General features: G+C 50.9%; 1 protein-coding gene across 1 annotated transcript; it reads left to right on the top strand.

The window, feature by feature from the left end:
- Window positions 1-779: 779 nt before the first annotated feature.
- Window positions 780-10,642, top strand: INKA2 (inka box actin regulator 2). Its single transcript, XM_084301749.1, has 2 exons — window positions 780-849; window positions 9,486-10,642. The coding sequence occupies exons 1-2, from the start codon at window positions 814-816 to the stop codon at window positions 10,464-10,466; spliced, it is 1,017 nt and encodes a 338-aa protein (XP_084157875.1). The 5' UTR covers window positions 780-813; the 3' UTR covers window positions 10,467-10,642.
- The last annotated feature ends 4,962 nt before the right edge of the window (window positions 10,643-15,604 follow it).

Raw genomic sequence — 15,604 nt, 5'->3', positions numbered from 1 at the left:
TGCCACGCGTTCCATGAAGTCTTGGAGAGGTGCAACTTGCCTGCCTCCTCGATAGGATGTGGAAACCCTGCAACGAATAGACAGGAAATGGCCAATAGTAAAAGAGATGCTGGAAGGATGGATAAATGTTATCTTTAGAGCGTTTCCCAAACATATGTGAAAGTCCAGAGTGCAAATTTCTCATTTAAGTTGGATTTTTTACATAAAGATCAGCTTTCAAAACACCACGGCTGAGTTCTACAAACGAAATCCCACCAACAACTACAAAAAGTGTTCTCCTTCAAAAAATAAAGACCTGAAAAGGCAAAGGCTTCAGCAAGTCTTTATCAATCCTCAAACTTACAAGAAAAGGCAAGTAGTGGTCTTTCACCCCAAACCTGAGAACACAAAGTTGCATTTCTCATTCTACCGACTCACTTCCCACTGCACGACAACCCAGACGAGCCTTTAAGCCGTTCCGGGGGCTCGGCGTTGCTCACCAAAGAGCGCACGGCACCGAGCACAACCGGGCTAGCAGCGCGCACCCGAGGAACACCGAAAAACCCCAACTGCTCCGAACGCAGCGCGGCTCCAGAGCAGAGCCCGGGGACCCCCGCGGACCCCCAGGGACCCCAGCCGCGCTGCGCACCCCGCAGGACGCGGACCCCGCAGCCCCGGCCAAGCCTCCCCATCCCTCCCCAAAGCTCCTCCGGGTGGTGCCGCCCCGCGGGGGCGGGCGGGGGCCGGGGCGAGCCCCCCCTCTCCGGTCCCTCCTTCCCCTCCCCGCCCCGGCTGCACGGGCGGAGCGCTCTCCCGGCGGGGCTGCGCCGGGCCATGGAGCAGCACCTGCGGCGGCTGAGGCAGGAGCTGGTAAGGGCTCGGGGCAAGGGTTGGGGCTGGGGGGGACCCCAAGCTGTGTCCCCCCCCGGTGCTTGGCGAGGAGCGGCGGCCGGGGCCGTGCGGGCAGCCGTCGGTGCGAGGGAGCTGTTTAAACCGGGGGGAGGGAAAAAAACAAAAAACAAACAAAAAAAAACAACCCCCCCCAGGTGTCCGCAAAGATCGGCGACCAAAGAAACGTTTGCGGTGGCCTCCGGCAGGAGTCCGGTGCGGGATGGCGACGATGCGAGGGGAGCGTCTCGCCCTGCAGCGCCGGGGCAGCCCCCGGGGTTCTCGGAGCGCTCCCGGCTGCGAGGGGGGGGCACGGCGGGGACCCCCCATCACCCCCACAAACACACACCGGGGGGGACAAAAGGAGGGGCCGGGGCACGGCACCAGCGGGCCGAGGGGCTTCGGGATGCGAGCAGCCCCCCCATCCAGGCTGAGCACTTCGCAGGGCGCTGATTTCTGGCGGTGTTTGTGCTACCGGGGCTGGGTGACAGGCTTACCTGCCGGGTCCCCGTCCTGCTGCGATGTCCCCTTCCCGCTGCGACACGGGGCTCTGCTCGCCTTTGTCACCTCCGGGTCGGAGCTGGCGGTGCCCGGGCTCCAGCGGGGCAGGCAGGCAGGCTCGCAGGTGGGCAGTGGGCTTTGCTCCGAAAAACCTGGCAGCAGCCGGTGCCGCTTCACCTGGTGGCGTTGGCGACGTTTCCCAAGCGAAGAGAGCGGCCGGAGTACAAACTAAAACAAAGAAAGCGAGAGGCACGGGCGTGCTGGGTGCGATGAATGAAATGCAAATCGCGACACGAGACGCGCACGTTGCAACCTGGAAGGCCTTGAAAATCCGAACGAGTCGGAGGGTGAGGTGGATAAAATGAGTCACTCTCAGAAGAGTGTGCTTAGAATAAGGTTACTAAATCTGTTTTTTTGTCTTACTAATAAATTAGTCTCATTATCTGAGCAGTATTTTGTATAGAAGCCTAAACGTTGCACCTTTGGCTTGCGATTCAGAAACGTGCCTGCTTTGCAGAGCACAACACAACATCTGGGTGGTTGGGATATACTTGAAAACAGATTCCTGACACTTAACGTGAAAACCAAAAAATACCAGAAATGAGAAAATTCTGTTTTTATTCATGCCCCTTCTATAGTGCAGTAACAGAATATTTTTAACTGTAAAAATGCCAATTTTTATGATATTAATAAACCAGGGCATTAGCTTGGCAAAGATTTATGCAGATGCTTGGCTTAGACTGGGAAGGGACATTTATCACCTTCAGTAGGACCAGTCGTGACTTAACTGAAAGTAGCCCCATATTCCTATGCTTGGTTTTAAAAAGTCATGTTCTTTCCTCCTCTCAGCCTCCCCCCTCCAAATTACCCTTACTTAGAAACATATTTCAACAACAAGCTCTCAGGATTTCAGCGTGCAGCTTTGGAGTTGCTCAGAGCGTGCTCCAAGTGCACGGCTTTCATTGGGAGCTCGGGGAGCTGCAATTGCACTTACTGAGGGCAGGAGGTCTGTATTAATTACAATAAGTATAAGCGATATCCTCGGCAATAACAGCTTTTAAAAATCAATACTGCCAAGATAGTCTGGAATTAAAATAGATTAATGTTTCTTTAAAGACCAGCCAGCAGCACAGGAGACAGCTGCAGCCATCTGCCCTGAATGGCGAGTGGGAACCGAGCCTCTTGACCCTGCCTTCCTTGCCACTTTCTTCATTACTTGGCAGGGCATGCCTCCAGATGTTAAACACACCAGAACCAAGAATCATGCAGGAGGAATGGTGGGAAGGACTCGGTCTGTTTGCTCAGCCAGACAGAGGCAACAAGCTGCCCCTGTGCACCTAAAAGGGAGCCCTGTGCCCAGCTCCAGGGCATCACGCTGAGGGCAGAAACACAGAGATTTACCTTCTGTGCAGCTCTGGTCAGTACAATGCAAAGGCTGGAAGCCACCTGGTCTGCACAAGTTTAGGTTGCTTCAGTTTCAACTCCAGCCTTTGGCTGGTTTTGAGGACTTTTTTTTTTTTTTTTTTTTTTTTTTAAAAAAAAAGAAAAAGAAACAAGCGGATGTTGGCACAGCTCCCAGTTCACAAGGAAAGGTTATCTGCAAGTGCAACTCAATCCCCCATCAGTGTGGGATTCGAGGATTCCAGCTCTGATTTTTCTTGTTCCTGTTTTATGTATTAAAACCATATTTAAGTAATTGTGTGCTTGGCTCAGGCTGCTGGTGTGCCCAGACATTTCAACACACAGCCTCTGCATTGAGATCACGCCGGGCTTTGCCAGACAAGTCACAGATGAGCGTGGGTCTGGGCATGCTTACACCAGCCTCCGTGTCAGCCTCTGGGAAGGCTCTGCCAGGCCTCTCACGATGGCTCCCAGAGATAAATTTGGCCCATTTCAATCAATGAGAGCGCTCATATTCCCATTGCATGTTTTCCATTGTAAGCTGATAGTTTCTGGCATGTGTGGTGTCCCTTTGATTGGAATTCATTCAGAAGCTTCCACATGCAAATGTTTTAAAGCCAGGAGAGTCTCAGCTGACACAGCCATTCATCACAGCCGGGCGTGCGACCCGAGCACAGCACAGGGTCAGATCCGTTTCTGAAGCTGGGGTCCTTGTCCTGGTGCTGACATCCCCGTCTGGGTAGCTCTGGACTGGCCGTGTCTGCTCTCTGCTCCTCAGTCTCTTGACGTATAAAACACAGACCTTGTCCACCTCCTCCTAAAGCCCCTGGAGATTTAGGGATGTGAGAATGTGCAGGGCTGGTTTGTAGGCCTGGCACAGAGTACACTGTGCTTCTCCTCTCGTTGTCACCTGTCCTTCATACGGCGATTGTGAGATGTGCAGCAGCACTCGCACATCTTCCCTTAGCGCAGTTAACTCAGCGCTGAGTCCTTTTCACTATCAGCTGGACTCCGAGTCTGCAAACATCCTTCTGAGGCACAGAAATATTATCTCTGCTTTCTGAGTTACGGAATATTATCTCAGCTGAAAGATCAGATTTAACAAGAATTGTCTTGCTCGGGGATTAGGAGAGAGGAATTTCATTTCCGCATCTCATGCTGCAGATGGCATTACCTCTGTAAACTTTCTGACACGGGGATTGTTTGCATTTATACACAGTAACATCAGCAGAGCACAATGGGATTGGGGTTTCAAGGCTCGTCTACCAGAAGAATAAATCGCTTGTCTTTATCTAGGTAGGGGCTGGTGAGTTCATGGGGCAGATTTACCTTGCACTTGGGCTTTGCACGGCTCTTGGGGTGAGGGGTCGCAGTCAAGACAGCCAGAGCTGTGACTTCACTCTGAACACTTTGATTTTTCTTGAGGTATCCAGGACATTTCTGGGCTTTCCGCTGCCTTTTACTACTTGTCCTTTTAGATGGGGAAAAGTAGATACTTAAAACAAAAAACACCACTCCAACTTGAACTTCTGAATGTTCTCCTGCACATTCATCATAAATACATCAAATTACCGGGTTTGATAGAGTCTGACTCCCCTCTCGTATTATGTCCTGGTAGACAATGTTTCTTGCTATGAATATCTTACAGGAATAGAACATTTGGTCTGACTGAAAAATGCAGCTAATTATTTTTACTGTCTCACAGTGGGTCCTATTCCAGTAACTGTGTCATGCTGGAAACGGATTCTCTGTACTTTCATTAGTGCTATTTCAGGAGCAGCTCTTGTGGTCTGCAGTAGACAGGGCACAAGCAGCAGAGTCCAGGGCTGACATCGCTGCTCACAACTGCAGCAGGTGGAAACATGCAGCTTCGTTTGTGTCTGTTGATGAATTGATCCCCTTCAGGGAGGCTTTTCCCATCACTGCTGGGATGGCATCAGAAAGCTTGCGTGGTTATCACACATCTTTCCTTGGCATTTGCCTTGAGGGAGGGCACAAAGCAGAAGCTTGGCAGCAGAATTCCTGTTACGCACAACGTGGGGGAGAGAAAAAGCAATTACAGGCCTTGTCCATTTGTTTATTTCCAGAGAAGACTTCTGAAAATGAAAACTGTGGATTTTTTCTTTTTTAATTACAGCTGCACGCATTCAGGAATTTTTATGACCAGATACCCCAGTGCAGGCAGGCCACTTGGCTGAAAACTGACATTTTTAACCATCGTCTTCAAGAGACTGTCCGTACACTGAGGCTTGCGGTCTTCCTCAGCCCTGTGTTGAGGAGTCTGAAGGCCAGAGTTCTTTTTTGATTATTTACTGGCTGTAGAGAATTGATTTTCTGATTTGCCTTCAAATGTGTGTGATTGGGAAGCACAGAACAACAATTGAAAGGAAGGAAATAGAGTAAGGAAGATAGTTAATCGAGTGATGTGAACTGCGTCTTCCACGGTTAACATCTGCTTGAGAGCCATTTATCCCACTGGGAAATTCTTCAGTAAAGTTTCAGCATCCTTCCTCTTTCAGATAAATTGTGAGCTCACACTTAACATCCTAATTTACTCCTAAAATATTCTGGGAAAACAGAGTTTTTTTTTTTTTTTTGTTTTTTTGTTTTTTTGTTTTTTTAATTTTTGAAATCCTAGTGATAAAATTCCAGGACAGAACAACCATCGCAGGCCCATAGCATCCAGGGAAAGGGAGGAAGGGCACGACATGGAGCTAGCAGGAGGCTCCCTGCGAGCACTGCAGAGCTGTGCCCAGCCACAGTTGCAGGCTTGCTGAAGATTAATCTACCTAGTGACCCAAAGGAAAACACAGAAACAATATGATCAGCTCAGCATTTCTAAAATAATTTTGGTCTCTATTAGGTCATCCTCTTTAAATACCAATTGTTTGTGCCTGGTTCTGTTGCCTACCAGCCCTGTTATTGAGAGCTGCTAGTTGCCCTTTGCTCTTTCCTGTCCCCTTAGCAATAACTTCCTCTTGTTGCACTGCTTTACCTAGGAGCTGGACATCTGTCTTCCTCCCCGCTATGAGGGGTGCACTCAGAGCTCTTCTTCCCAGCCCCGTGCTCAGCTGCAAGCTGTGATGCGTTCACTGGGTTTTCTTTTTCCTCTGGTCAGCACCAGAAAGCTGCCGTGGTCCTGGGCAGGCCAGATGTGCGGATGGGCTGGGAACAAAACCAGCTGTGGCCCGAGGGGATTGAGCGGAACTGAATTCTGAAAACTTGGTGAATTTAGATGCTATTAAGAAAAACTTTGTTCCCAGAGCGAGCTTAAAAAGTTCTTGATTTACGAGTGAAATGGCAAGTGAAATCTCCCTTATTTGTATGTCTCAGGTACACGGTTTTGAGTTTGATAAAATGCCAGTAAGTGCTAGAGGATGTTCCTTGGAGCAAGTTGTCCTCCTGCTGTGTTAATTGGTTTGGGAATCACTGATTTATAAGCTGTGAAAACTGGTTGGGATTGTTGCTCCAGGAATAAGTATTTCAAAGAAATGATTAGAAAGGTATAACTTCCAAATTAATTGATGCCTTTGCCATCCAAAATGGATGATTTTCAATGTAAAAAAATCCTGAACATATTTGAACTCTGCCAGTTTTGCAAGAAGGGGGCTGAGCATCTGGGGCTGGTTTGGCAACCAGTTTGGGATTCGCAGCTCGCAAGCACAGAAGACAGAACATCTCCTGATGCCCTGTGGTGGCCGGGTTACGTAAAGTCACTTGCATAACCTCAGCAAGCACAGTCAGGGTCTCTCTGCACACCAAATTAAGGCTCTCTGGGGTTTATCTCACATTCACGCTCTGTTTGAAATTGCGCTTTCGTTCTTCACAAATCCCAGCTCCTTCTACACCAAGTGCCTGACCGCAGAGCTCACGGGGCTGCAGGGGTTCTCTGCTCGGCCTCATGTTCCCATCACCTTCCAGCCAGAGCATCTGTCTGACTTCCAGCCCAATCTGCTGCATTAATTGCAGAAACTTCCCTTCTAGCAGCCCAGAGAACTTGATCTTGAATCTTGGCCAGGGTGGTGGTCTCAGATCCAGGGGAGCTTGTTCCTTTTGTCAGCAGTTAAAGCCCGGAGAGTCTCAGAGAAGCCAGCATGAACTTGGGAGGAAGGGTTTCTTCTTGGCAAACAGGAGAGAATGGCTGTTAGACACAAAAGAAGAAACTTCTTTTTCCAGAGCTTTCTCTCCATGGCAAGTATTCTTAATTACCACAGAGTAATTACAAGTGGATGAAATCCAAGCCCCTGCAGACTGTTTGGTCACCAGTCAGTGACTTCACTTGGGGCTGGGTTTTGTTCACACTCTTCAATCCATGAAAGACCAAGCCAGTGCCACAAATAGCAAAAGATGAAGCAGGTTTCTCTTGGAATGGTTTTTGTTTGTTTTCTCAACTTCCACGACCTGAAGCTTTAGCAGCGTAATTAAGCAGAGCTAAAAGCTTCAACACCTTCCCAGCCCTTTTGCTGATGGTGGAGTGGATTTGCATTGCCAGGGACACCGAGGCCATCTCAGCCAGAGGTGAGCTGCTGGGCAGCAGGTGAGGACCACCCAAACCTCAGCATCACTCCCAGGAAAGCATCTCCGCTGCTTTTCCAGTGCCTTGGCTCCAGCCTGGTGCTGGCTCTGGTCCAGCAGAACCAGCTCATTCATCCAGGTTCACTTCTGAACACAAGGCGAGCGCTGGAATCCGGGTGTTCGGGGCTCAGACCTCTCACCGCGGGGAGGCTGGGTCCGTCTGCGAGAAACGAGCACGCGGCTGATAAATGCTGCCCATGAAATATTAATGCTTAATAGAGCCTTGCTGGATGAGGCATGCATTGTAATGATACCACCCATCGGGGGGGAGTTAATTGAATCAATGAGGTGAACAGTAGAGCCGCCCAGCATATGTTGGGGTTGCAGTCGGCCCAGGCGGTGCAGGGGGACCCGTGTCACTCCGCTCAGCGTGGCCACACCGCTGCGCCCGCCAGGGGATTTGAGGGGAAGCAGCCAATGAAGGGCCGAGCCAGCTCCAAATCCAGCTTTTTGCAAAGCCCCAGATAAAACAGACTTCCATTAATAAGGCGAGAAAGGTTAGGACGAGGAGCATTACAGCAAATCTGGAGAGGTAAGGTGATAGTTTTGTCTGAAGCTTGTAGAACATATGGCCTCAGCTTTTGTACTGGTAACCCAAGAGCTGTGGTAGTCTGGAAGTGGGGCATTATTTGCATATCTGCAGAAGCAGAGGTTTATTTGCTGATGTTAAAAAATTAGATAGCTGGGGACAGTTGATAGTGCAATTGGGAAGTTGGCAGAATTTTTCTGAATCTCCACAGCCAGCGAGTTCGTCCTGGGTGGTAAATGAGTTTCTTGGGAGGGAAGCTCTGAAAAATCAGTGGAATCTCCCTGCTCATTTTAGGTTTGGGGTTATGAAACGGAGATAGGATTTTGTGGTCAGAAACTGTTGTGAAGCTTTCCACTTCCAGAGCTAGGCTGTAACAGAGAATCATGTTTTTTGATGACTGCTCTGCTGCACTGCTCAGATCTGAGCACAGAAATGGAAATAGAGCAAACTAAAATAATTTAGCAAAAATGAAGTAAAAAAATGAAAGCTTCATAAAGTAAAGCTGAACAAGAGATGTATCTGTCCTTTTTCATACTAAACTTAAAGATCTATTGCTGTACAAAAAAATCTCATGAGCCTTTTAAACTGTTTTTGACAGTATAGGCTAAAGCTGTTCCTAGACAGCGGTAATCTCTCCTGCAAGCCACCTTGTATCAGTGCAACGCCTTCACCTCCAGCCCTGCCATCCCCTGCTGTTCTTCCCTCTCTCCTTCCCCTTCCCCTCCCCACAAGGGGTGGCAGCTGTTGGGACATACAGCCCGCTTGTTTTATGGTGCTGCTTCGGGAATATGATCCAGATCCTACATAAGAAAGGGAAAGCAACCGAGCAAGAGAGAAGAGGGGAATTTAGCAGCTCTGGAAAATACCTTGCGTTTTTCAAGTCTAACATAGAAAGTTAAATCTGTATAGCAAATTTCAGGGATAAAGCAGGACTGCTGCTGCTGGTCTTAGATCACTATTGTGCTGTAAATAAGTTTAGAGTTTGTTGTTCTGTACAAGAGTGCAAGTGCGTTTACATTTCTTTGATTATACTCCAGTGATAGATGCCTGTAATGAGAGCATTTAGATCTGAAGATACATTGTCAAGTAATGTAATCCTTATTGGGGTTGATTTTTAATTTAGTTTAGCACTTCAGGTAAAGAAACAGTTCTCAGTGGAAGGCACGGTCTCCTCATTATTCTGACTCCCAGTTTCAGTTTGTTACTCAGGACAAGGGGAACAAAAGCAGTGGAATACACTTAAACTGGAGACAGCTGAAACCAGAGTTATACACCTTGGGTTTCTGCCAAGCAATTAATGGGAACTCAAACTATTTTTGTTGTCAGGTCAAAAAAAAGAAAAAAAAAAAACCACTACTTCTGTCAGCTCGCCTTATTCCTAGAGGGTCCAGATTATTTTTAAACCATGTAAAACCCTTAGAGAATTTGAGAAATATCCGGTTGCCGTTCCATGAAATGGATGTGGTAGAGGTATGCTGCATGTCAGACACGATAAGGGGGGCGGCCACATGTCAGACGAGCTGCAAGCCCAGCTCTCCTGCCCTCCGGTCCAAGCCTCCTCGCCCTCTCTGCTCCCCAGACACTGACCTGCTGCCTGCTTCTTCCCCCGCAGCTGTCCATGAAGGAGGTGGGAGACGGGCTGCACGAGCAGATGAACTGCATGATGGGCGCGCTGCAGGAGCTGAAGCTGCTCCAGGTCCAGACGGCGTTGGAGCAGCTGGAGATCTCAGGGAGTCGAAGCACCAGCGCGGAGCAGCACCCGTGCTGCCGGAGCAGTGGAGCAGGGCCACGGGGCCGGGCAGCAGCAGGGGGCTGCAGCCCCACATCCCTCACCTGCGTGGTGCCACAGCCAGCCAGCTTGTCCCATCCCACTGTGCTCCCAGAGAGCGGCCACCTCGGGGACACCTCTTCCTCCTCTTCCTCTTCTTCCTCCTCTAGGAGCACCTGCGGCAAGGATGCCTCCCACACAAAGGGACCTTCCTCAGCCCCAGCCAGAGCAGAGCGCGTCCACCCAAGGACATTCGAGCCCAGCAGCCAGAGCATGGCTGGGAGGTGGCCGGCACACCAGGAGTGCCCAGGGTGTGAGGACAGCCACGACTGGACGTCCTCCCTGATGTCCCAGAGCAGGAACCGGCAGCCTCTGGTCCTGGGGGATAACATCTTCGCAGACCTGGTTGGGAACTGGTTGGATCTGCCAGAGCTGGACAAGAAGGGGGAGAAGAGCGAGGCCTCCCTGTCCGCCAGCAGGTCCCAGGAGCTCTGCAAGAAGTTCTCCCTCACAGCCAACATCTTCAAGAAGTTCCTGAGGAGCGTTCGGCCAGACCGAGATAGGCTTCTCAAGGAGAAACCTTGCTGGCTACCGCCTGAAGACAAACAACCCGAAATTTCCAAAAGACCCAAAAAGACGAACAAACTCAAGGGGACATTTTACTTCCCACTCCATGGGAACATCCAGAACCACCACAGCAAAGTGGAGAGGTGCCCAAAGGGGGAAGGCAGCATCAAGAAACCCAAAACTGGCACTAAGAAAGTCCACGATACCATAGACTACACCCAGTCCGGGTTTGATATCAACACAGCTGTTTGGGTCTGAATTTGTTGTGTCCCCCGCTCTGCCAAGCATTTCTTGCACCAGGGAGGAGCTGAGGCCGTGCACTTCTCAGGAGCCCCCCGAGCTCTCGGCTGGGACCGAAAGGTCTCTGAAGCGTGCCATGCTGTGGCTGCAATCCCCTGCACGTGGCATCTCCCATCGAGCTGCAGCTGGCTCAGCCCCACACACTGAGGCAGCCCGTGGGGACCAGTATTTGCAGAAATAATCAGAATTGTTGGCAGCTTTTAGGGTGAGCGGTGCCACCGATTGCAGCTCCTGGAGCCTGCCTCGTGACAGCACCTTCAGGCCCCCTCAGGTCATCTCCAGTTACAGTACCTGCAGCACAAAATTCACTGTGTGTGTGTATGAGTGTGCAAATATATAGTTTTTTAAAAATTCTGCTTGTGTGCACTTAAGACTGGGTTGTAAACCTGGCAATTCTAGCAGTGATCCTGAAGGACTTGTTATTTAAATTTTAGGAAAAAAAAATGAGTGCTGCCACCTAAATTTCAACAATTGCTACTTGCAGGTGTTGAATCCCAGCTCTGTTGCATTTCAGCTGTTTCTCATCCCCCTGAGCTGCATCTCCACTGTGCTCATAGCACAAATTCCCCCTCCTGCTAAACCAGCGGGGCCGGAGGCTCCTTCATGGACATCTGTGACATTTGGAAACTCCAGCCGCTTTTGCCTCTCTCCATGCCCTTCTCCCCCGGGCTCACATTGAGATACAGCATTGCCACAGATGTTTATTGTTAACTTTGCACTGTGACACAGAATTGCAAGAGACGTTTGTTGTTGTTGTTTCCCCTGTTGTTGTGTACAAACCCTGTCCTGAAAGAACCAAGTTCTTCAGCAGCCAGCTCTCCAAGAGCTACAAATAAAGCAGCATCATCCCCGTGTGCTGTGGAGCAGTTTGTGTCCTGGTGCTGGCATCCAGCCCTGTGTACATCAGCCTTTTCTCCCCTGCAGAAGCTTCTGGGTTTGCACTGCCCCAAGGACCCAAATCGAGCCACTCAGATGCCCACAGGGGTGCTTCAGCCCAGTCCTGGCCAGCAGTGGGGGCTTGGGGCCCCAAAAACCTGTTCTGATCACTCCAAGTTTAGGAAGGGCTCGTGTGTGAGCAGCAGCATTGTTTTTTTAAACATGCAATTCTAGTCATGTTTTAGCTTCCCAGGACAGAGAGGCCAGTGGAGCAGAGGCATAAAGGGAGAATTCCCCCCCCCCCCCGAAATTAAATATAGGCACAAGACAAGCCCTGTTTCTGCCCATACAAGGAGAGAAGAGTGGGTCAGCATCTGACAGCTATGCTCAGCACTTTTTCAGGAACCTGAGCTGGAAGCAAGCTTTTGTTTTCCTTCCTCACAGGCCCTAGCTCTGGGTGCTTTTGCTTTCTCTCCATTTCTCTGAATGCTGAAAGGCTGTTTGGGGCGCTCTGTTTTCCTCCTCTTTTATCAGGACTTCATCCTGTTTGGTACAAAGGCACCCTCCCAGCTCTCACCAGCCCTTTCTGTAGGATCAGCAAAGAGGAGAAAGAGCTTTCTATAAGCAGCAGCACAACAGAGCAGCAGCTCCTTCCTGCACTGACAGCTGAATCCCCCCCCCCTCGCCCCCTTTTCCTTCATTAAGGAGGGCAACTGCTCCCTCCACCCTCACTAAGGGACCCACCACAGCATGCACTGCCCCAGCCAGGGTCCCAGCACCACAGGGCCCCCACAGCACAGGGGGGAGTCAGCCAGCCTTGCCCACCCCCAGATCAAGCCCTTGCCATACCTGCAGCTCCAGCAGCCAAGCCCCATGCACAGGTGCTGAGTAGGGGGTCCTAAAGGCTGATTGTGCCCCGCTGGGGGCTTTTTAAGCCAGGCATGGGCATTGCCCTCAGCTGGGATGAGCACAGGAGGAGCCCCAGCTGAGCACGGCAGCAGGGCAGGGGGTTTGCACAGCTGTGGGCACTCAGGGCGTTGTTTTCCTCCCTGCAAGGCTTTTCCCTTGCTAAGGCAATACCTGCCGCAGGGGGATTTAAAATGGTGCAATTACATGGGATGCAGTGAGAGCTGGAGCCTAAAACGTGCATTTGGAAACCGCTCGGTGGGAAAAGCGATGTCTGGGATTTGCCCCAATTTCCCTCCGTGCAGCCCCTCCTTCCCCCGTGGCTGGGGCTCAGAGAACAAACAAGCTGCTGGGCATCTCGGGGGTTATAAATGACCGGCTATGCCAAAACATGTGCTGTCTTGCAAATATTTGACACCCACCCCCAGCAGCAGCTGCTGGCAGCTCTGCTCCCCGTCGATGCGGTCTCACACGGAGCCAGCAGGACGCTTCTCCTGGGAACGAGCTCTTGTGGCCCCACACTGCAGCAGCTGCCACAGCCCCACGTTCGTGCCGGCCGCATGGCACCGGCCACGGGCACCCTCGAGCCCCCATCCCGTGCCCTTGGAGAGCCCGGCTCTGAAACCAGCCCTTTCTTTCCCTGCTTGGAGGAAACGCTATTGTTTCCAGGCCTGCGTGGACAGGGCCGTTCTTGGCCCAGCAGCCGCCCACGCGTTCCTTTCCCACCCAAACCATGCACCCCGCTCCCCCTGAATTCCTGGCAGCGGGGTGGGACTGGCTACCGCAGGTCAGTGCCAAGGGGCTCGGGGTGGTCTCTGTGCCTGCTGCTGTGTGCCCTGATCCTGCCTGCAGCCACCAGCAGGATCACATCAGCCCTGGGCCAGGCTGCAGGGCAGCCCGGGGAGCTGGGAGGTCACGTTCGCTTCATTCCTCCTGCTCTCGAAGGAGCAGAGACCCTCAGGGGTGCTTCACACACACCAAGCACCCAGCATAGCTTCAAACGTGTTTATATTCCCTCTGCCTCCTAAACGTGTCATCAAAGGATATCTTGCGCTGAAATAGGATTTTCCAAAGTGTTTACAGTGACAAATTCAGTGTGCTCTAAGCTTCAGACAGCCACTTGAAAATTGCAAGTAAATGTGGCTGGATCTACACATTCTTGGGAGAAAAAATATTTAATTAATATTCTTTAAGAGGCATTCAAACAATAAAGACTATCAGGCAAGCCAGTCGTCCTACCTTGTTTTGTCTCCAGAGCAGGATTTGCTAATAGATGTGGGTAGAATTTGTGAATTACCATTTCACTTCTCCAGGGACTTTTCCTGAAATGATAATGGCTTTTTCTCCTCTTTTTTCATGAAACTGCCATGAAATAGTTCCCCATTATTAAGTATGAGACCTAGCTAATTAGCACGATGACAGTCTTTAATGAGGCCCTAGCTGTGTTCTGCATCTTTGATAGGTGTGGTTAATACCAAACACGGCAATAATTACAGAGAGACGTTCCCCTGTGAACCTGTCCCATGCAAGGCAGCGATGGCAAATGAAACTTGGGCGTTGAGATTTATTAGAAATCTCTATTCCTGGATTGTGCGAAGCCCAGAGAGGATCAAGCTGGAGTTAATTTGACACCAATAATGTTCATTCAGACACCAGGGGTTAATGAGATGGCAGTGAGGGATGGATGCAGGAGGAGATTGGCGCTGCCCACTGCTGGCCTGATACCAGGAGCCCTGGTTTGGGCACAAGAGGCAGCAGCAGCGAGCCCAGCAGGGAGCTTCTCCGAGGCTCTTGGTGGACTTTCCCTCCCCAGGTGCTGCTCTGCCCAGGTTTGTGCTGGGCCAAAGGGCTGGGGGCAGCACTGCCTGGCCCCACGCACGTTGAACAGGCATGGATCAGCGTTGCGTCTGGCCCAGGTCACCTCATGTGCAGAGAGGGTCGGGCTCTTACAATTAATGAAGTGATTTCCAGGGTCTGCTCCTCGCTCTGCCTCTCTGGGCTTTCCCATCTCATCCAGCACTGATGCTCACAGCGTGCTTCCTCCAGCCAGATGGCCTCCAGAAGGCTCACAAATGTGCCAGTAATTAAAAAGCTTTTATTTTTAAAACCATTTCACAGCTTACGCTTCTGACAATGGGATGGGGCTAAAGCTGGGCAAGAGGAAAGGCAAATAGAGGCTGGCAGTGCCCGTTTGGTTCCCTTCCCATCGCCCAGCTCCTCTGCGTCCCCTGCATCCCAGGGGCAGCTCCGTGACCGCGCTGCGCAGTGGCTGCGCCCCTGCCACTGCCAACCATCCGTGCTGATGTGCCTAACTAACCGGAAAGGCCTTCTGACTGGAAACTGAGCAAATTTAACAATTTGCCCTCAATTCCCCTCATACTGAGTCTGGCAGGAGAGAAGCCAATTGCCGTATCATTGCTGAAATAAGACCCATTTTGTTCAAAGCCCACTGCTGTTTATTCACTCCAACATTTTCCCCATCACCTTTGTCATATTATTAATCAGCAGCAGAACCTCTTCTACTTCCTCGAGCAACATTCCAAGAACCAAACCATGCCTCTCTCTTCAACATCCTTGTCTCTGCAGAAAGAGGGAATGTTTCTCTTTCCTTTTGTTCAAGTCCAATTGTATCCACGTGGCATTTCTAATCAAGAAATCGTACCCTCTTCCAGCTGGCAAGCAGTCTCATATGCTGATTTTACAGAATAAACAAAAAACAGTTTTCTGCAATTATTTGTGTCAGCCGAAGCTGGGCTGTGACACTGCTGGGAGCTCTGCTAGCCCAGCTCAGCTTTGCTCTGCTGCCCCAGAGATGGCTTTACCCGAGCCTCCCTGCTGGAGGTGGCTCCTCAAGCCTTCTCGTTCGCCTTGGGGGTTTCATTCGCTGCCCGGCTGTGAGCTCGCAGTCCCCAGCGAGGTCTTGGTGCATGTTTTTCAGGTGCATTTCCTATAATAGCCACACTGAGCAAAGCCTCTGAACTGGCTCAAGTTTCTTGGTTTTCGCCAAGCAGGGAAGAGAAAGGGAGAAATCAATATCCCAGGAAGATGAAACTCCTGACTCTCCTCTGGTCTTCACCTTGGGCAGTCTGGAGGCTAAATGGGAAAAGCACTTTCAAGCAGGCTTTACACAGCACAGGAGACAGGACATGGTCCTGGTGGGGACGGGGAAGGGGCTGGATGAGGACACAGCCCTGGTGAGGGAGCAGGGGGGAGAGCGGTAGCTGGGTGCTGATGCCCTCAGGCTGCCACCTCCTGTGGGGCCAAGCCAGGTCCCGCTGCCCATCCCTGGTACTGCTGCCTCGAGGCACAGAGGA

This window comes from Netta rufina (assembly GCF_964035555.1).
Source record: "Netta rufina genome assembly, chromosome: 26".
NCBI lineage: Eukaryota > Metazoa > Chordata > Aves > Anseriformes > Anatidae > Netta > Netta rufina.
The sequence above is the reverse complement of the archived record's forward strand: the minus strand, read 5'-3'. Positions and strand labels throughout refer to the sequence as shown.

Bases quoted from the DNA above. Each gene is read 5' to 3' on its own strand.
- INKA2 (XM_084301749.1), top strand. From the start codon at position 814: ATGGAGCAGCACCTGCGGCGGCTGAGGCAGGAGCTG. The intron at 850-9,485 runs GTAAGGGCTCGG...CTTCCCCCGCAG, and splicing joins GGCGGCTGAGGCAGGAGCTG to CTGTCCATGAAGGAGGTGGG.